At 46.3% G+C, this 22,598-nt stretch overlaps 1 protein-coding gene across 1 annotated transcript in view; it reads left to right on the forward strand.

Moving 5' to 3' along the window:
• Positions 1–22,598, forward strand: part of LOC116986076 (piezo-type mechanosensitive ion channel component 2-like) — a 131,103-nt gene that overhangs the window by 20,610 nt on the left and 87,895 nt on the right. The window contains exons 7-16 of the mRNA XM_033041257.1: positions 648–766; positions 3,644–3,907; positions 6,609–6,720; positions 8,622–8,803; positions 9,623–9,771; positions 11,820–11,993; positions 12,559–12,591; positions 15,290–15,402; positions 18,435–18,592; positions 20,909–21,085. Coding sequence (XP_032897148.1) covers positions 648–766; positions 3,644–3,907; positions 6,609–6,720; positions 8,622–8,803; positions 9,623–9,771; positions 11,820–11,993; positions 12,559–12,591; positions 15,290–15,402; positions 18,435–18,592; positions 20,909–21,085 — 1,481 coding nt within the window. The remainder of the gene's footprint in view (positions 1–647; positions 767–3,643; positions 3,908–6,608; positions 6,721–8,621; positions 8,804–9,622; positions 9,772–11,819; positions 11,994–12,558; positions 12,592–15,289; positions 15,403–18,434; positions 18,593–20,908; positions 21,086–22,598) is intronic.

Raw genomic sequence — 22,598 nt, forward strand, 5'->3', positions numbered from 1 at the left:
AGGTGGTCAAGGTCAGGAGGGGAATGGATAGGGTGAATGCACAGTATCTCTTACCCAGAGTCAGGAAATTGAGATGCAAAGGACATCGGTTTAAGGTGAGAGGAGAAAGATTTAATAGGAACCTGAGAGGCAATTTTTTACACAGAGGGTGGTGGGTATATAGAATGAGCTGCCAGAGGAAGTTGTGGAGGCAGGTACTATAACAGCATTTAAAATGCATCTGGACAGATACATGGATATAAAAGGTTTAGCGGAATGTGAGTCAAACGCATGCATGTGGGACTTGTGTAGATAGTTATGAACCTTGGTCGGCGTGGACAAGTTGGGCCAGAGTGCATGATTCCGTGCTGTATGACTACGATTCTATAACAGTCTGCTTGAAATTTGCATAGGCTAGCTTAAATTACGGCCTTTATTCGTTTCCCCTGATCTGATGCTCTAGGTTTGCTGATCTGGTGAACTAGGAGGACACTACAAGATCTTTCCCCGTGCAATTCATGCTTGGTTGATCTCTGGGCATTGTTCAATCTTTTGTCACTTTGAACAATCGCTTTGCAAGATTGATCTGTTCTTCACTGGGCCTCACAAGGCTCTCTCTGTAACCGGCTTCAGGCCGATGTTGATCCCACTCTCCTTTTCTTCGGCAGATGTGTTCCGAGTGAGTGAACGTGCAGAGGATGAGACTGAGAAAGCAGCCGGCAGCCTGTCGATCGCTGCTCGCATGGTGATGCAGCAGAGTTACACCTGTGCACTCATCTTCATGATGGTAAAGTGAAGGCCGTGTCTCCCTTTACCTCTTACTGCTGAATGCTGCACGGTTCATCTCCAGTGAGCCACCCACACGCCACTTCACAGGGAAAATCCCCATTAGTCCCCGCTTTAGAGAACAGCAACACACATCATTTCACAGGAACACTGCCAATTTGTTGCCACTTTAGAGAACACTAACTGGACATAGAATTCATGTACATCATTATAAAGCTGTGGCACAAATAAGAGCATATTTATTAAAGCGTGTGGACTGATGGCGAGTAGGTAGTAACACAGTCCCCTGGTGAACCATTTCATTCCAGCTAAAATGTTCTATAGACTGAGGATCAGTTCCTGTGGATTGGAGGATAGCTAATGTTATCCCACTTTTTAAGAAAGGCGGGAGAGAGTAAACAGGGAATTATAGACCAGTTAGCCTGACATCGGTGGTGGGGAAGATGCTGGAGTCAATTATAAAGGATGAAATGACGGCACATTTGGATAGCAGTAACAGGATCGGTCCGAGTCAGCATGGATTTACGAAGGGGAAATCATGCTTGACCAATCTTCTGGAATTTTTTGAGGATGTAACTAGGAAAATGGACAAGGGAGAGCCAGTGGATGTAGTGTACCTGGACTTTCAGAAAGCATTTGATAAGGTCCCACATAGGAGATTAATGGGCAAAATTAGGGCACATGGTATTGGGGGTAGAGTGCTGACATGGATAGAAAACTGGTTGGCAGACAGGAAACAAAGAGTAGGGATTAACGGGTCCCTTTCAGAATGGCAGGTAGTGACTAGTGGGTGCCGCAAGGCTCGGTGCTGGGACCGCAGCTATTTACAATAGACATCAATGATTTAGATGAAGGGAGTCAAAGTAACATTAGCAAATTTGCAGATGACACAAAGCTGGGTGGCAGTGTGAACTGTGAGGAGGATGCTATGAAAATGCACGGTGACTTGGACAGGTTGGGTGAGTGGGCAGATGCATGGCAGATGAAGTTTAAGGCGGATAAATGTGAGGTTATCCACTTTGGTAGCAAAAACAGGAAGGCAGATTACTATCTAAATGGTGTCAGGTTGGGAAAAGGGGAAGTACAACGGGATCTGGGGGTCCTTGTTCATCAGTCAATGAAAGTAAGCATGCAGGTACAGCAGGCAGTGAGGAAAGCGAATGGCATGTTGGTCTTTATAACAAGAGGAGTTGAGTATCAAAGCAAAGAGGCCCTTCTGCAGTTGTATAGGGCCCTAGTAAGACCACACCTGGAATATTGTGTGCAGTTTTGGTCCCCTAATTTGAGGAAGGACATTCTTGCTATTGAGAGAGTACAGCGTAGGTTTACAAGATTAATTCCCGCTAATATTAATATGACAGTCCTGGATGGCAGGACTGTCATATGCTTAGAGAATGGAGTGGCTGGGCTTGTATACTCTGGAGTTTAGAAGGATGAGAGGGCATCTCATTGAAACATATAAGATTATTAAGGGTTTGGACACGCTAGAGGCAGGAAACATGTTCCCGATGTTGGGGGAGTCCAGAACCAGGGGCCACAGTTTAAGAATAAGGGGTATGCCATTTAGAACGGAAACGAGGAAACACTTTTTCTCACAGAGATTTGTGAGTCTGTGGAATTCTCTGCCTTAGTGGAGGCCGTTTCTCTGGATACTTTCAAGAGAGAGCTAGATAGGGCTCTTAAAGATAGCGGAGTCAGGGGATATGGGGAGAAGGCAGGAACGGGGTACTGATTGGGGATGATCAGCCATAATCATATTGAATGGCGGTGCTGGCTCGAAGGGCCTAATGGCCTACTCCTGCGTCTATTGTCTAAAATGATATTTTGGCACACGTCCTAAACGCAAATGCCGTTATTTATTTAGCACTTAAACATTTCTGGACATTTTCTGAAAGCTGAATGGTATTTCAGTATTATGTGTTAATGGTCCCAGTTTTATGGAATAAAACTCAGTTGAAAGGACAAAAAGGTTGTTATAATATGATCCTTTCTTTGACCTGATCAGTTTAGTTTAAAGATACAGCGCAGAAACAGGCCCTTCGGCCCATTGGGTCCGCACAGACCAGCGATCCCTGCACATTAACACTATCCCACACACACTAGGGATAGTTTCTACCTTTACCAAGCCAATTAACCTACAAACCTGTACGTCTTTGGAGTGTGGGAGGAAACCGAAGATCTCGGAGAAAACCCACGCAGGTCACGGGGAGAACGTACATACTCCGTACAGACAGCACCCGTAGTCGGGGTCGAATCCGGCGCTGAAAGCGCTGTAAGGCAGCAACTCCACCGCCGCGCCACCGTGCCGCTAGTCTGCCCATCCCCCTTCCTGCCAAACTCCATCTGCCACCAGCCATCCCATCTATCATCCCACATTCTTGCAATCATCGGTCCCAACCCTTGCCACATTCTCATACCTCATTACTCCATCTCGCCTCTCTTAACTTGATACCGCCATGTTCCACAATCTTTACAGCCTCATCGTATTCAGGAATCGATCAATTTTAAACCATTAATTTCAATACCGATTGCTGAATTTAATTTGCAGCTTTTAATTCTTGGTTATAAAATGCTCTTTTGCAATATGCAATAAAATATGCTTTTATTGCATATCCTTTCTTAATGTCCACCAACACTCTTTCACAATGAATGCCCTGACTGTTGGATCAATTTTGCTGCATAGTTTCTTAATCAATTAGCTATTATCAAACATATGTTTCCGATGTGAACAACCCCAGCTCTCTAAACTTCATAATAGGATATGGATTCCTGGAATAACTTTGTTTGCTGTGCTAATACAGATCTTGTGGTGCATTGTTAGAGGGTGTTCGATAGAGAGAAGGCTATACTACTTATTGATCATTGTCCTCCCCCACAGATCTGGAGCATCACTTACAATAGCTGGCTGACCTTTGCCCTGCTGATCTGGTCCTGTGTCATCTGGATGATCCGAGATCGCCAGCGATGGACAAAGCTGAGCTCTCCTGTCCTGGTGGTCTATGGCAATTTGCTGGTGAGCCAGCAGTTCTTTGTGGGCTTGCAGCTCACTGAAGATGAGCTTTTCCCTGGAGTGTCTGATGCTGTCCTCATCGACTTTGACCTGAGGAAGTCAAACACACCATGTGTGCACCTGGCGGCCAAGGTTTGTGTGGACTGGCACACACTGGAATGGTGCTAAAGTCAACGTCTTTGCAATACTGAGCCTAACCAGGGTTGGATAATGCCAGTCAGAGGTTCATATGTGATACGGGGAGAAATAGGCCATTCAGCCCATCAAGTCTACTCCGCCATTCAATCATGGCTGAGCTATCTTTCCCTCTTAACCCCATTCTCCTGCCTTCTTCCCATAACCCCTGGCACCCGTAACAAAGTGGGGAGGTGAAGAGGGTTCCATCAACTTTATTGGGAAACTTTGGGAAAAGTGGGATGGGGGATTGTGAAGAATATGGTGCTCAATGGAATGGAGCCGGAGAGAGTCTGTGGAGGGAGGAGTTGGAGAATAGAATGAGATAGTTCTGAGAGCCAGCAGTTACACGATGGGCTGAATGGCTTCCTTCTATGCAATAAAGATATATGGGGGTGGATAGCCATAGTGGGTTATTACAATACAATACAATACAATACAATTTTTATTTGTCATTTGAACCTCGTTGAGGTCCAAATGAAATGTTGTTTCTGCAGTCATACATACAAAAAGAAAAAGACCCAAGACACAACACAATTTACACAGACATCCATCACGGTGCATCTCTTCCTCGCTGTGATGGAAGGCAAAAACGTATCTCTCCCCTGCACTCCCCTCTCCCCCCCGATGTCAGAGTCAAAGCCCCCGGCGGGCGATGGCAATTGTCCCGCGGCCATTAACGCTGCACTGGGTGATGCAAGGCCCTGCTCCGGGTCTTGGTGTTGGAGCCCCTGGCGGGCGCTAGCAAAGTCCCGCAGCCAATCCAAGCCGCGCGGGGCGATGATGTAAGGCCCCGCTCCAGGTACTCTTCAACCCCGCAACTCGGGCGGGAGAAGTCGCCGTTGCAGAAGCCCCGAAAAGCGGTCTCCCAGCAGGGACCCGCGGGCTCCCGGTGTTCCTGTCTGCCAGACCTGCGGTAGGAGCCTCCGAATCTCCGGGGGTCGGGTCACTGCAGCGCGCCACCACAGCTCCACCCGCTCCGGACTCGGCCAGCTTTACGATGGTGAGTAGCTCCGCAGCTCCACGACTGGAGCCCCAGGTCGTTCCTGCTGGAGGCCGTTCCACGTTGCAGCCCCAACGACAACGGAGACCTGACAAAGAAAAGGTCGGGTTCTCCATGCAGGGAAAAGATTTTAAAAGTTTCCCCACCCCCCGCCCCCCACACACACATACCCCGTCAAAAAAATAAAAACTACATTGAAACGAGACAAAAAATAATAAAAAGACAGACGGACTGCAGAGGCCACTGCGACGTGAGTCACACCGCCCACCAGATACTGACAGCTAATAGCTCATTTGGCCATGGGTAGTCGGCCAATTAAAGTTCACACCAAATATCTTGCCTCTCCTCTGCCTGCCTTTGTCAGTGGTTACAGCAGTTAAATGGTGAAATGGACCTCCTGTGACCCGAGACAGGGTAAAGCAGTTATTGCAGCTCCCCTGAGACAAACGGAATCAAGGGATAAAGCAGGAAGGGGGTACTGATTTTGGATGATCAGCTATGATCATATTAAATGGGAGTGCTGGCTCGAATGGCCTGCTCCTGCACTGATTTTCTATGTTTTTAAATCAATGGCCCTTCGTGGAATATTCCTTCCCCCTGACAGACTGTGCTGGTATCTCTTCAGCAGAGACGTGGTTTCACCGCAGTGTGTGAATCTAGTTTGACGAATCTTCCACTCAATGGGTTCTGTAAATGGGATTTCATTTCATTACAGAATGAAAAGGTGCAAAGAAGCAGCTGTAAAACAGCTAACCTGATACAGCTGACGATAGATTGAGGGCAGCCCGTTACATCTGAGGCTTAATTAATTACAGATAAAAATACATTGGCTGGGAAATGGGTTTGTTATATGTTAGTGTTACCAACGTAACAGATAACATTTTGTGCATGATGTTTTTTAGCATCACGCACAAAACCCATAATTGTGAGTGATGTAAACTTCAAAGCGTCAAATTGGACAAAGGGAGGCTTCAAACTGCGCTGTGGTCAGGAAGGATTGGCAGATTCTAAAAGCCCATGCCACGTGGGTGAGGAAACTGTGGGCCAGGGCGATCTGATGATCATTGTGTGTGATCAATGTGTGAAGGTACAGAAGCTTGGAAATGTGCATCAACAGGCTCAGGAACGGCTTCTTCCCCCTCTGTGACCAGGCTTCTGAACCGCCCTTCCATAAACTAGACTCGCTGTCCGACTCGCCTCTACCCTGTTGCGGACATTGGACTTTGTCTACAGAACTGGTGTGCTACGATGCTGAGAGCTGTTTTCTGCACTCTGTATCTTCCCCTTTGCTCTACCTATTGTACTTGAGTTTGTCTTGAGTGTACGTATGTACGTATGATATATCTAATATGTTTGGATAGCATGCAAAGCTGTTCACCACACCTTGGTACATATGACAATAATAAACCTGAATCCAAGTTCCCCCCCCCCAGCACCAGTGTGAACCACCTGCCTGTAGGAGAGAGGCACTGGGGACAAGCAGCGAGCCACAGGTCACAGTGTAAAATGTGTAAAATAAAAGGCTGTACATCAGGGAGCATATGGGATGAAGTGAGATGGTGCTAGGTTGTGATTGCCCTAGATGTGTCTGTATGTTGTAGTTACAGGTGTTACAGAGTTACAGTAGTGTGACTTACTACACACTCTGTGTTACAGATCTTCTACACCTTCACCTTTTGGCTCCTGCTGCGGCAGCACTTGATCGAGAGAAAGGAAAGGAGTAAACTGTCTCAGGGGTCGCTCAGTGAGGTCCGGGTTCAGGGAACAGGTAAGAAAACTCCTTCCTTCACCAACGTAGCCAGATGCCTGACCAGTGTGAGAACGCCTTTCAATACTGCAGTAACCTTTCCAATATTAAATGGATGGCATTTATCCTTGGTGGGGTATGTACAATAAACACAGATACAATACAATTGGTGTTATCCCTTTCACACAGTTATCCTCATCAGTTCCAGCTCTTGTCTTTGGTTTTAGTATTGTTTTATGATTGCCATGTGTACCTATACATACCATAATCATGCTAATACTTGCAAAATACTACCAATAATTCCACCTTTCCCATTGAGTCTCGCTGTTAGTCCGTTTCTGAGCAGCAAACTTCCCTTAGCTTAGGAACAAATGAGAGATGTGTTGCATACAATCCAGGCATCAGACCATGCGCGCGTACATCAGGTCGTGCAAAAATGAAACGAGATGTACAAGAGTCATAACGAGGTGGACCAGAAGATCAGGAATTCATTGGCATATGAGAAGTGTCTGATAACAGCAGAAAATAAGTTGCCCTTAAATTTAGGTGGAAGTGCTTTTAAGCTGTTGTATGTTCAGCTGGACACGAGGAGGGAGAAGAGGGAATGATCGGGGTTTGAGCAATCCTTAATTGTGTTGACTGCTTTTCCAAGGCAGCGGGACGTAGAGAGGGAGTCAGTAGGGGGAGGGGCGGGGTGGAGATGGGGAGACTGGTTTGTGCATTACAGCATTAATAGTATCACAAGGTTCACCTGCAGAGAAGGAGGTCCCAATATGTCTGCTTTGACTCTTTGGGGGAAAAAGTCAGGGAATAACAACCATTTTCCCATTTTTCACCTTTGCCCTGGATTTTCCTGTCCTTTTAAAATGTTTCTCCAAATCTCTTTGAATGATTTATTGAATCTGTTTTCATCATCCATACAACGTGTGCATTCTCTGAGCAACAACTCAACAGTGTGAACAAAATTGCTCTCATCTCCTTTCACTGATGATGTTAAACACAGGTGTTACAGTTGCCAGTGGAATGGTTCTTCCTTATTCAAAATCATTCTTGCTTTACAACACCTTACTATACTCTGTTGTGCTGCAGCAAGTAAGAATTTCATTGTCCTATCTGGGACACATGACAATAAACTCTCTTGACTTCTTGACTTCTCTTTTAGTTGAGTTTAGTTTATTGTCAAGAGGTACAGTGCAAAGCTTTTGTTCTGTGCTAACCAGTCAGTGAAAAGACAATACATGATTACAATCGAGCAATCCACAGTGTACAGATGCATGATAATGGGAATAACATTTAGTACAAGTTAAAGTCCAGTAAAGTCTGATCAAATATAGTCCAAGGGTCTCCAATGAGGTAGAAAGTAGCTCAGGACTGCTCTCTAGTTGTTGGTCAAGTCAAGTCAAGTCAATTTTATTTCTATAGCACATTTAAAAACAAGTCTCGTTGATCAAAGTGCTTTACATTGGTGCAGGTACTAACGTGTTACAAACAGTGGGTACATGAATCAACAATACATACATAGATACATACATACAGCGTTCCCTCAGAGGACCTCAAGAAAGGCTTGAGGTAGGATGGCAGGATGGTTCACTTGCCTGATAACAGCTGGGAAGCAACCATCCCTGAATCTGGAGGTGTGCGTTTTCACACCTGGACCTCTTGCCTGATGGGAGAGGGAGAAGAGAGAGTGGCCGGGGAGAGACTCGGTCTAAATTCACTTTAAACCTATTTTGATCTTGGGAGAAAGAGCTCCACATACACCAACTTAGGAACAGGAAAGAAAAGCCGGCTGTTGTGGTCTTGTGGGAGAGATTGCCAGGTTTCTACAAGCAATGTATGTGAGGATTTCAGTATTGACATGAAGTGAAACTGTTGGCAGTGAAGATGCTTTCTTGTGTTTGTCTTTCTGCTTGTGTCTGCAGCAGGTGCACAGAAGGATGGGACACTGATGACAATGATTGGCTGTGTTGTTAAGGGATTATTGATAAAATACTGGATCTATTTCTGCTCAGCCATGTTCTTCATCGTTAGCTTCAATGGTCGAGTCGTGGTCTACAAGATTCTCTACATCAAGCTGTTTCTTTTCTGCATGGCTCTGTATCAGGTAGGTACATCCTCAGTATATAGTCTGGAGAAGGGTCTGAAGAAGTGCCTTGACCTGAAACATCACCCATTCCTTCTCTCCTGAGAGGCTGCCTGTCTCACTGAGTTACTTCAGCTTCTTGTGTCTATCTTGGGTGTAAACCAACATCTGCAGTTCCTTCCTACACATACTCAGTATTTCTATCTGGCACACAAAGAGAGGATGCTAACTTACTCCAATGACTATGTCAGTCAGATCACACTTGGGAACTATTCGCAGCCAATGGGAACAATCACAGACTATTCCTCGAACATTTACTACAAACTCTGAGACCAGGAGTTGGTTCTCAGGATGTAACTGTTGCTATTGGATACAAACCAATTAGTTTATCTGCTAGGATTAGATATGTAGATCAATCCGGTTCCGATCTGAAACATCACCTATTCCTTTTCTTCAGATATGCTGCCTGACCCGCTGAGTTACTCCAGCATTTTGTGCCTATCTTCAGTATTAACCAGCATCTGCTGTTAATGTACCTAATGGGATCTTATAATTAATCCAATCTTTTAACTGTAACTTTTGGGTCAGTAGAAATCAGTTGGTTTACTGATTGAGTGTGAATGCTTACTGAGGGGGTAGTCCACAAGCACTAATGCCAGCCACAGTGGGAAGAAGTTACTGAGTGACATTGAGGGAGCAGTGGACAACATCAAGAGGATGTCATCAGTAACACAGGGCTTTGGGGATGGGGGTGCTAGAGGGAAGGTAAGAAGGGTTATTGAGGAATCGAATTGCTACTCCGCTCATCCTACTCTACTTTATTCCCTCTTACACACGCAGATACATTACGACTGGTGGCGCCGGATCCTGAGATACTTCTGGATCACTGTGGTGTCTTACTCAATGGTGGTGCTCATCGCTATCTACATGTACCAGTTCAAGACGGTCTCTTGGCTCTTTCAGCGGATAATGGGAATGTCCCAGGACAGGTAGAGGACTGATCTCCCAGCGTGTGCCTATCTTCCCATTCCTTGTAGATGTGGTTTATGTTGAAGTGGTTCCACTCAGCATTGTGCAGTCCCCAATCACATCCCTCTCTCACTTTCCACTTCCAAAGTTAACGAGTAAATGTCTTGTATGTTTCCACCTTTCTAATCAGTTACGTCATCCAGACTCCTGCTGTCTCCATTATAACCAGGGGTGTAGTGCTGCCGCAGCTCACCGGAGCACCGCTCGGCTCCTATGTAAAAGTAAAAGCCAAAAAAGCAGCGGGAATTTTAACTAGCGTGTGTGTGGTCGAGGTAATCTGGTTGAAAGAGTGGGAAGGGGAAGACCCATCACTACAGAGGTTCCCTGTAAGGGGGGGGGGGACAATAGGGCTCAGCAGAGTCAGGCCATGTGCTGTCTGCTTCGTGGAGGTTGTGGGCCTGGAGCTGAGCCTGGAACTCTGGTGAAGTTACGGCTCTGGCTCTCTGGTGGCCAGTGGAGAGGTAAGTGTTGGCGGAGTCGCTGGTGGAGGCCCGTGGGGGGTTGGAGTAGAGGTACGGGTCAGCGGTAGCAGCATCGGTGGCCCAGGGGAGACAGTGAAGGTCGGCGACAACATCGCGGTGGCCCCAAGGAGGCGGTGAGAGTCGGCAGCTGCGGCAGTTTCGATGGTCCGGGCCTGGGTTTGGCCGGGAAGGCGGTGAGGGTCGGAGAGGCGGTGGATGTTGTTGCTGCTCTTCGTGATTGCCATCTCGGCCTCGTGGTGGTCGGGCATGCGGCGCCGCGGTGCGAGCGGTCGAGTCGAGGAGTGTCGGTGGAGGGACCGGTCTGGAGGCGGGCAAGCTTGTGATCCTTGGTAGAGTTCAGATAGGTGAGGAAGAGTTTGTTGAGGGTGTGGATCTGGCTTCGAATGAAGTAGAGTTGTGGTCCATTGCAGGTGTGAGTGGGTGGGTGGGTGGTTGTGAGTGTGTGTGAGTGGGCGAGTGTGTGTGAGTGTGTGTGAAACCCCAGAGCTGTGGGAGAGTCAGGGCGAGTTGGTGCCAGGCCTGTAAAAATACATGATTACCGTCTTTTTATTTACTTGCTTGATAATGAAATTCCATGATAATTAGCGAGTGCACTGCAATATTTTGCCATATTATTAAGTTAAGTATTATATGTTTTATTGTACTAGTTATACACTGGGATGTAGTGATAGGCTATAATCTTGTTTGACCCTCTTGGGAGACTAGCTTCCCCCCCCCCCCCCCCCCCCCCTCCCCCCCCCAAGCAAAACCTGAAATGACACCCCTGTTTGACAGCTCCGGCACCTAAAGAATTAGCACTGCAACACTGATTATAACTCAGTCTAACACCCTGGTGCCTTCTGACTTGCACAGACTCCTGCTTCTGTAACACTCAGTTTAAAACTGTTGAAAACTTTGTTGAATACCTCAGCCTCCCTCTATTGGGAAACTCCTCTGGGGTAAGCTCCATGTTTCAATATCTCCGAGTTCCATACCTCCATGATTGTTGCTTATGTTCAGCTGCCTGCTCCTCTCTTCTCAAATTCCTTAAAGGTTATTCACTTCTCTAATCTCTTAAAGAGTCAAAATCTACCTCTTTAGGCTAACCTTTGGATCACATGCTATTTGCTCCTTCTGTGAAGGCTTAGCACTTGCTGAAGATTTACCAGGTTAAAGGCGCTCTATAAATGTATGTACGTTGTCACTGCAGAGTGTTCACTGCGCCTTGGCAGCCACCATGCGTGCATCCCTCCAGTTGCAGCCTCAAGTGCTTTGGATGTAGGTGGGGTGGGGTGGGTGTGTAAGCAGTGGATTGTCTTGCCAGGGTACCCCTGAGTTATAACCTTGTAGGGCTGGTTATCTTGTAACGAGAGGGAGACCTACTCGCCCAGGATCCCCCACCAGGATTTGTTGACAAAATCAACCCCGTTCTACAGGCTGGCCCTAGAAACTCAGGATGTTGACTGGGAGAGAACTTGCATTTCTGAAGTGCCTTCAGCTTAGCCTTTAGAGTTTGAAATGTTGCATCCTGTTCTTCCCTTTTTCAGCTTGAAGGACCTGGGCTTGGAGCAGTATAGTACTGCCGAACTGTTTGCCAATATTCTGCTGCCCTCAGTCTTCCTCCTGGCCTGCATCCTCCAGCTTCATTACTTCCATGGTCATTTCCTCCGCCTCACTGATTTAAGCCAGATCAACCTCAGACAAGATAACATAATCTGCAGGTACGTCTCATTAGACCTTCACCTGTGTGTGCGCGTGTGCGTGTGCGCGTGTGTGTGTGTGTTTTGAAGTTATTTTACTATTGAAAAACAAATTGTGTTTGATGGCCTGGCAACTATGTTTTTCCACTGTGGGGTTAGACATGTTCTCTGACCTTTACCAATGTATTTCTCTAGTTGGCCCTGCAACAATTGCCAGGGCAGGCAGTATGTGGGAGGAAAGCAGCACAGCTCGCAATAGGGCTTGCTTGCCTACTCACTGTGGCAGAGGGAATGACCCCACTTGGCCCATCTAGTCCATGCCAGCCCCCGTCATAGCAATCCTATCCGTCTCAATCCCCGTCCCTTGAGGCAGCTGCCTGAGGATATAATGTCTGGAAATCCTCAGTGTAAAGAGCTCCTCTTGTGCAGAGCACAGAGTTAAGTCGGTCACTAGGAACCTGAGGGGTAGTTTCTTCTACACAGGTGGGTGTACGGAGTGAGCTGCCAGAGGAAGTAGTTGATGCAGGTACAATAATAACACCGTGCTATGGGCTTAAATGTTCATGAATCTATTTTTATTTTGCAGCTTTAAAGCTGAAGCTATGAGGTTGACCAAAAGGTGAGCTCCAATAACTTTCTTCTGTACTCTCAATTATTATTCATCATTAACACCTATTAAATCCTATTATTCTGTGATATTCTTGAATCATCTTTTTCCATTTTGGGAGAGGCCTTTGATCCTTTAGGTGATTGTAGTTTGTTCATTTATGTCGGCATCAGAGGATGCTGTGTACAGGTCTCAGCCAAGAGGCTTCAACACAGATCCTCAGCTTCCCAGCAGCACAGAGGTAGGGGTCACTTTGGGATCAAATTTGACCAGTACGGATGTCGGGGGTTATGGGGAGAAGGCAGGAGAATGGGGTTTAGAGGGAAAGTTAGATCAGCCATGATTGAATGGCGGAGTAGACTTGATAGATGCAATGGCCTAATTCTGCTCCTATCACTTATGAACTTATGGAATATAAAACCAAGGTCCCACCTGTTCTCACTAAGGTGGATGATACTGTACTGTCAAACATTGACAAACGCCCATAGATGCATGCAATAACCCTGTAGTCTGGTATCATGTGAAGAAATGTGCACTTAAATGTCACTACATTGGAAAACTGGTCAGTCCATTAACAAAAGAAATAATTTTTTTCAAAAACATCCCTATTGTCCGACCTGCATTGTTCTCTTCAGACGAGAAGGTGGCGATGAATCACTGCCATGAACTGCTGCTGCCCTTGTGATGAAGATGATAGAGATTGTAGAATGCGGAAATACTGTCGAAGAAGCCGCGATGGGTCACTGAAACACATTTTGTAACTAATCATTCCTGCATCATGTCACGCTGGTGATGGGGAGAGTGAATGCTTCTGAGAAGGTTGATGGGATACCAATTAAACAACTATTTCATCATAAGAGGTCTAGAGTACAGAACCAGGTCCTTCAGTCCACCGAGTTCACACTAGTCATGAATCACCCTTTTTCATTTGTCCGAGATTGTTTCAGACTTCCTGAATATTTTTGAAGTTCTGCACCTCCTGCCAATTGGAAAGTCTTCCATCGCTCTCCTGATGGTGGAAAGGCTCCGTGGAGTCAGACGTTGTGTCACTCACTGCCTCTACCTGCTGCTACCAGAGGGTTTATGTGGAAGGTCCAATTACATTGTTGACGAATGGAAACAAATCGTTTTGTTAGTAGGTGATTTCTCTGCATTGATTGTCAAGGATAGGGTGTTAGATTACCTCTGGCTAGAACTGCTCTCTGTGGTGCAATTGTTGCATTGTACACCAATCACTGCTCAATCAATCGATTCTTGGATCTTGAGGGAATCAAGGGAGATGGGGTTGGTGCAGCACAGGTGAAAGACCTGATACTGAATAATGAAGGGGCCACGAGGAGCTGAAAGGTCTGCTCGGTTTCTATTTCTTGTGTTGTGATCGTGTCTTGGAGGTCGGGGATGTTGATGATACAGCCGAAGATGGCTGCTCTGTAGATATCAACGTTTTATAACTGCGACCATCACCATATTTATCTTTGGAAGATGCGACTCAATTAACATTCATTCTTAAAAGTTTCCCACTGATAATTTGACGTCGGCAGACAGTGAACCTTTTATCATATTTATGGGGTATGGGTATCACTCTCAATGCCAATATATATGCAACGCATATTTAATTGTTCATATGGCAGAGAGAAGCTGCTTTGTAAACCCATTAAACCGTTAACTGAGAATCTTGCTTGACCATTTATGAGGCAGTCAACTGGGTCTGGGACTCTCGAACTGAGCAGCCAAGTTTAAGACAGTTAATGGACAAATGGACAATGCATAAATAATCCAGCAGAAACTCGTTCTGAAGATAAAGCAATCTGTTAATGTTGTAATTCAGTTATGAAATATGGGTAGACACAAAATGCTGGAGCAACTCAGCGGGACAGGCAGCATCTCTGGAGAGAAGGAATGAGTGACGTAGTCTGAGGAAGGGTCTCGACCCGGAACATCACCCATTCCTTCTCTCCAGAGATGCTGCCTGTCCTGCTGAGTTGCTCCATCATTTTGTGTCTATCTTCGGTTTAAACCAGCATCTGCAGCTCCTTCCAACACATTATGAAACATGGGTGTTCCTTACATGGCCAGCATTATTTGCCATCACCAATTGGCCGTGAGAAGGGAGTGGGTAGTCAGCTTACGAATCACTATGTGGGGATAGTATTCCCATTATTCTGTGACGTGTGTATTTCTTCATATTGGTTCATCAATAATGTTACATGATGTGGAGAAGTGTGTGGAAGAGCCTGTATGTGGATCTGCCCCTTGCCTCTGCCCTGCTAGCTGGTGGATGTGTAGAAAGGAACTGCAGATGCTGGTTTACACTGAGGATAGACACAAAACGCTGGAGTAACTCAGCGGGGCAGGCAGCATCTCTGGAGAGAAGAAATAGGTGACATTTCAGTTTGAGACCATTCTAAAGGGTATCGACATGAAACATCACCCATTCCTCTCTCCAAAGATGCTGCCTGTCCCGTTGAGTTACTCCAGCATTTAGTGTGTATCTTTAGCTGGTAGATGTCACTATCTGGAGGGTGTTAATGAAGCTGTGGTGAGTTGCTACAGCGTTTGACAAGGTCCAACCTAAGGTCATCCAGTTTGACCAATACTGAAATAGATGATAACCAGAATAAAGTTAGGCTCCATGACCATGTAAGTGAGCATTTTCCGCATCATTTTTATTTGGGATCCAACTGCATCACCAGTTGCTTTGTTTTGCCAGGTTGAATGATAAGCACCGTGAAAACATTCGAAGCAGGAGTTCCACATTGGACAAGCTCAGCTTTGACGACGAGAAGCCAAGTTTGGAGCTGGAGGACGAGCTGGATATGGAAGGTAATCTTGGACCTTGTGTTACTGGGCAGTGTGACTTGGACTTTGAATTGAAGCTTCTGTGGATTTCCATCTTCCTGTTTGCAGCTGCCTTGAACCAAGAGATTCTGATGTGTTCAAGAGCAATGAGAATGGAGGGCAGTCAACTTGAACATTTTAATTAGGTCATTTCTAAGCATAATCTCAAGAGCACTTCATATAAATGTAAATGTACATCTCAGTGTCCATGGGAAAGCACCAATGATATCCTACTCTTAGACCCTTGGTGTCCAAATTACAGATTTTCTGGACTGTGAAGGGCCTGTCCCACCTGGGCGTCATTTACGCGACATCATTTACGCGTCACGACGCGCGTCACAACGCGCACGTGATGCACGCTTGGTGCACATTACGCGCGCATGGTGCTTGGCGCTCCAGGATTTTGGGATGTACAAAATCTTTGCGCGCCATCTGCATGACACACAAATGACACCCAAGTGTGACAGACCCTTTAGATATTGTTTCTATTGTTACACAAACACATTTTATTTTCACTTTTTTATGTTACACCGTTTGTGAAATACTTTTCCCATTGAACCTAGTGAGTGGAAAGTGAGCAGGAAACACACAAGTGCCCCGGACCGTGACTCTGGCTTCAAACCTATCAAGATATACAGCAGTATCTTGGGATCCAAGTCCATAGCACCCTGAAAGTGACCATGCAAGTAGATAGAGTGGTGAAGAAGGCTTGCCTTCATAGGTCGGACTATTGAGTATAAGAGTCAGGAAGTTAGTACGCACTTTATAGGACTTTGGTTCGGCTGCATTTGGACTGCTACATGCAGTTGGATGTGGAAAGGTTGCAGAGCAGGTTTACTCGAATGATGCCTGGATCAGGGGTATTAGCTGCAGGGGGAGGTTAGACAAATGAGCGTTACAGGCACTTTGACCCACCGAGTCTGTACCAACCAGTGATCACTCCATACACTAACATTATCCAACACACTCGGGACAATTTGTTGCTCAAGATTGCAGCATCTGCAGCCTCTAGCGCCTCAATTAATGAAACAATTAACTTGAAAGGACACACATTGCTTGAGTAACTTAACAGGTCCAGGCATCATCCCTGGAGCACATGGATAGGTGACATTTTGGGTCGAGTCCCTTCCTAGTTTCTACAGACAATTGATTTTGATGGACATTGAAGAGCGGCTTTGAGTTGCAAATGCCAAATGTTCTCTCTACTCCCTCTATGGCAAGAATGTCTTTCCTCAGATTAGGAGATTAGTATACAAACTTAAAGCACACGGTATTGGGGGTTCAGTATTGATGTGGATAGAGAACTGGCTGGCAGACAGGAAGCAAAGAGTAGGAGTAAACTGGTCCTTTTCAGAATGGCAGGCAGTGACTAGTGGGGTACCGCAAGGCTCAGTGCTGGGACCCCAGCTATTTACAATATATATTAATGATCTGGATGAGGGAATTGAAAGCAACATCTCCAAGTTTGCGGATTACACAAAGCTGGGGGGCAGTGTTAGCTGTGAGGAGGATGCTCGGAGACTGCAAGGTGACTTGGATAGGTTTGGTGAGTGGGCAAATGCATGGCAGATGCAGTATAATGTGGATAAATGTGAGGTTATCCACTATGGTGGCAAAAACAGGAAAGTAGACTATTATCTGAATTGTGGCCGATTAGGAAAAGGGGAGATGCAACGAGACCTGGGTGTCATGGTACACCAGTCATTGAAAGTAGGCATGCAGGTGCAGCAGGCAGTGAAGAAAGCAAATGGTATGTTAGCATTCATAGCAAAAGGATTTGAGTATAAGAGCAGGGAGGTTCTACTGCAGTTGTACAGGGTCTTGGTGAGATCACACCTGGAGTATTGCGTACAGTTTTGGTCTCCTAATCTGAGGAAAGACATCCTTGCCATAGAGGGAATACAGAGAAGGTTCACCAGACTGATTCCCGGGATGGCAGGACTTTCATATGAAGAAAGACTGGATAGACTCGGCTTATACACGCTAGAATGTAGAAGATTGAGGGGGGATCTTATAGAAACGTACAGAATTCTTAAGGGGTTGGACAGGCTAGATGCAGGAAGATTATTCCCGATGTTGGGGAAGTCCAGAACTAGGGGTCACAGTTTAAGGATAAGAGGGAAGTCTTTTAGGACCAAGATGAGAAAATCATTTTTTACACAGAGAGTGGTGAATCTGTGGAATTCTCTGCCACAGAAGGTAGTTGAGGCCAGTTCATTGGCTATATTTAAGAGGGAGTTAGATGTGGCCCTTGTGGCTAAAGGTATGGAGAGAAGGCAGGGGTGGGATACTGAGCACTACTCCTGCACCTAGTTTCTATGTTTCTGTGGTAACATAGCTCTCATTGTCTCTGTCACTACAGTGTTGGGAGCTGCTTTACCCCTCCTGATAGAGGGGACAGGGGGGCTGCTCAGTTGGAGATGTGATCTGACCACCTCTGAACTAGAGCTATTTGAAAGGAGCTGTGAGTGAAAAAAGCAACCAAGGAAAGGCATTAGGCTTTGATTTCTGTTCTGAGAGCCTGCCTGTGACTCGTACGTTCATGTGATAGGAGTAGAATTAAGTTCATTCGGCCCATCAAGTCTACTCTGCCATTCAATCATGGCTGTTCTATCTTTCCCTCTTAACCCCATTCTCCTGCCTTCTCCTCATTGCCCCTGATACCTGTACACCCAACTGTGGGCTTGTTTAAGCACAACTCAACTTTGGCCTGGAGGGTGCAGATGCTGTCCAGGCCATGGAACATATAGTCCTTTCCCCCAGTGGTGTGATCTCATGCTCAGTAATTAGCCACACTGCTCTCTGGAGGAGACGCATGGTCAAGTGGAAAATGCATGTGGCTTTGGGGTCAATCTTGGCAATGGAACAGGTGAGCAGTTGGATAATTATTTATCTAAGCAGGGTGGCCGAGGGAACGAGAGTCTGGTCTGTTTGGAGACAGTACCTTCCCTGGCGGAACAAAGGGTTATTTTTCTGGGAAACGCCAAGAATCTTCTCGCTTCTAGGACCTGCTGCAGATCCTAGTCCCTGGAGCATGGTGATAGACAGGCTGGCCGCACTGTTTGTGAGGTTCCTGGAGCTGATGCAGCAAGCCCAGGTGTTGGTGTGGAGACTGCTGGAACTCCACATCGTCAAGATCGTCTCATCCTTCATTGTCTGGATCGCACTAAGAGAGGTGAGTCGGTTAATGCAGCGAAGGTTCCCGTTCATTACTGGAAAATAAAGAGCACACAACTGGTACTAAACTGGGGATGGCAACGCTGAGGCCAGACTATTACATTGAGTGTTTAGGAAGGGACTGCGGATGCTGGTTTACACCGAAGATAATTACAAAATGCTGGAGTAACTCAGCGGGACAGGCAGTGTCTCTGGAGAGAAGGAATGGATGACGTTTTGGGTCGAGACCCTTCTTCAGACATGTAGTCCGACCTGAAACGTCACCCATTCCTTCTCTCCAGAGATCCCGCCTGTCCCGCTGAGTTACTCCAGCATTTTGTGTCTATTTATGGTACACTGAACCCTGTTTGCTGAGAAACCAAAGCGACTTTTAAATTCTAAATAGCATGGAGAGCATGGGGAGGGGTGTCGGGTGAAGCTTAGGCTTTTTACGCCTGAGGTTTCCCACAGTGGTCTTGGACATGGATGAAAGATTAACTCGCAAAATTGCATTGGATTACACTCTGGTCCAGAGCTGGGGACACGGGGTCAAAGCGGAGAAAGTAAATTTTCCATTGTCTTCCATCATCTGGAGAGCGGCCTGGATCGCCCGTCCCACAGGGGGCTGCGGCCAGCAGGGGGAATGAGGTCCTACAGACCTTCCAGCCAACGTGGAGGCCAGCAGGGCCTCGGGGTTGGTGCAAAGTCGGCTGTGGGAAAGAGACTGGAGGTCAGTGTGGGTCCACTCCAGGAGCTCTGGCTTGTGGTCCATCCAACCTCTCCTGGTCCATTCAACCACTTTTCCACTATTAGCTGACAGTGACAGCTCCCGACAGCTGAGGATTATAATTAATGAGCAGGCGAAATGTGTAAGAAGGAACTGCAGATGCTGGTTTAAACCGAAGATAGACACAAAAAGCTGGTGTAACTCAGCGGGACAGGCAGCATCTCTGGAGAGAAGGGATGGGTGACGTTCTTCAGACCCGAATCCTGTCAATGACCCAGAACAGGAGAATCAGCCATGATTGAATGGCGGTGTTGACTTGATTGGCCGAATGGCCTAATTCTGCTCCTATCACATGTGAACCTGCCATGACAGTTCGGAGTCTGAAGAAGGGTTCCGACCCAAAACGTCACCCATTCCTTCTCTCCAGATATGCTGCCTGACCTGCTGAGTTACTTGAGCACTTGTGTCTATCTCTGCCCGAGGAAGCAAGGGGCATGCATCTTCAATGGGCTGTTAGCGAACTAACAACGTCACAGAAATCTTGCAGATTGGCAGCACAATGGCGCAGGTAGTTATGGCCTCACAGCGCCAGAGACCCGGGTTCGACCCCGACTTTGAATGCTGTCCGTGGGAAGTGTGCATGCTCTCCCTGTGACTGCATGAGTTTCCACTGGGTGCTCCAATTTCCTCCCACATCCTAAAGACTTGCATGTTTGTAGGTTAATTATCCCTCTGTAAATTGTCCCTAATGAGAAAGTGGGATAACACAGAACTAGTGTAAATGGGTGATCAACATTCAACGTGGACTCGTAGTTAGAGAGGAAAATCCAGTCTGAAGAAGGGTTTCGGCCCGAAACGTCGCCTATTTCCTTCGCTCCATAGATGCTGCTGCACCCGCTGAGTTCCCCCAGCAATTTTGTGTACCTTCGACGTGGACTCAGTGGGCCCTGCTCTATCTCTAAACTAAACTAATTGTCGCGTGGCAATTCAGAATATAGGCAAACAATTGCTATTTTGCCAACCTCTGGAAAAGTAAAGCCTTGTTCGTGCCAAGAGTGATGGGGGTCTAACTGGTGGTGGGGTGCCTGAGATCCAGGCCAGAACTAGCTGCTCCACAAACAGTCCCGCAACTGGAATAAGCCTCTGGCTAGAGTAATGAAGGCAATCATCCCAAGCCACTGAAGATAGAATTGGGTAAACCAGTGAGGGAATTATTGAGGTTTTTGGACCGATGCATTCTTTCCTCATACATAATTACCCTGTGAAGCAGCAGAGTTATAGCTGGCTGAGGATCAATTTGCTGCTAAAGTGGTTCAAGATAATTCCGCTGTGAGGGACCAATTGATTAAAGCATCAGTATTTATATCCGCGAGGCCAAGTCTCGTGATAGACAACAACTAATACGTTCAGTGTGGTTTCATGTTGAATCGGATAAAGAGGAATTGACTGGGAAGAGAACTGCAGGTACAATCATCATCTTGTGTTCCATTCTCAGCTGTACCAGAGGGCCTACATGGAAATGTGTGCAATTACGTGTCAGGGTTTGAGGGGGGGCACTTGGTGGACTACCTGATGACATGTCACCGAGTGTGTTTGAATCGTTTGCAGGTCTCATTGTTGAACTACGTCTTCCTGCTGCTTTGGGTCTTTGCTCTGCCCTACTCCTCATTCCGCCCTCTGGCATCCAGCGTCTCGACCGTGTGGGCCTGTCTCATGATTATCTGCAAGATGATGTACCAGCTGAAGGTTGTCAAGGTGTCAAAGTACTCGACAAACTGCACTCTGGTAAGCACGATGACATAAGAAATAGGATCTGATCGTGGCCTCAACTTCTCATCACCACTGATGCCCAATAGACCAAAGATCTATCTTTACCTCGAATATGTTAGAGTCATAGAGAGATAGTGTGGAAACAGGCCTTTCGGCCCAACTTGCCCACATTGGCCAACAGGTCCTAGCAACACTAGTCCCACCTGCCTGCGTTTGGTCCATATCCCTTCAACTACCTCCTCTGAGAGCTTGTTCCATACATCCACCACCCTTTGTGTGAAAAAGTTACCCCTCAGATTCCGATTAAATCTTTTCCCTTTCTCCTTAAACCTATGTCCTCTGGTCCTCAATTCACCTACTCTGGGCAAGAGACTCTGTGCATCTACACAATCTATTTCTCTCATGATTTTATACACCTCTATAAGATCACTCATCATCCTTCTGCGCTCCAAGGAATAGAGACCCAGCCTACTCAACCTCTGCCTATAGCTCAGACCCTTTAGTCTTGGCAACATCCTTGTAAATCTTCTCTGTCCCCGTTCCAGCTTGACAACAGCTTTCCCAATGACAATGAAGTTGAATCTGAATCTGAATCTGAACATGGCCTCCCAACTTCTATACTCAAAACTCAGACTGATGTTGAATGATTTGGCTTCTGTAGTTCTCTGGGGATAGAAATCCAAAGATTTACTGTTCTCTGACAGAAGAATCTCTTAAACAGATGCCATTGTGAAATGATGTTGCTAAGTTCTCGACCCTCCCACCGGGTGACCCCTCCATGACCCCTGTATTTTTCTCCTCCCCAGTGCCACAATCCTGTGTTTCTCTTTTCTCCAGTTCTTCTGTCATAGTCATAGAGTTGTACAACCCAGAAACGGGCCCTTCTGTGACCAGGTTGGCATATAGGATGAGTCCCATCTGCCCGCATTTGGCCCACATGCCTCTGAACCCATCCTAACTATATATCTGTCCAAAATGTATTTTTAAAAGTCATAATTGTATCAGCTTCTAACCTCTGAATGATAAAGTTGCCCGTGAGCTTCTTCTTCAATCTCTCCCCTCTCACCTTAAGTCAATGCCCTCCACTTTTAGAATCCTCAACCCTGGGAATAAAACTGAGTGTTCACTTTATCCACATCCACGTGATCTTGTAAACCTGAATAAGGTCAAAATGTTATCAAATGTTATAGCAGAGCTTGGTTTCTCTTTTCCTTTGTGCTGCTGTCTTGTATTTCATTTCCAGCTCTTGCTGTGGTCCTGTCTATCCTCCCCAGTTTGGTGGTCTCCTGCTTCACACTTGTGTTTCTCTTCCAAACGGACATCTCCAGTTTACATCACAGATGAGGCGAAGTGGCCTCATTGGCAATACTGAAGAGAATAACCTGAGATCTGGCTCTGGTGACAAGTGTGTACAGGGGGACTTACGGTTAAAATTGTTAATCAACATATTAGTCTACTTCAAATAACCAGGAGTTCAGAATTTATATTTAAATTAAATTCAACCATTAAATTAAATTCAATCATACTT

The sequence above is a fragment of the Amblyraja radiata genome, chromosome 23 (genome assembly GCF_010909765.2).
Source record: "Amblyraja radiata isolate CabotCenter1 chromosome 23, sAmbRad1.1.pri, whole genome shotgun sequence".
NCBI classification, from domain to species: Eukaryota; Metazoa; Chordata; class Chondrichthyes; order Rajiformes; family Rajidae; genus Amblyraja; species Amblyraja radiata.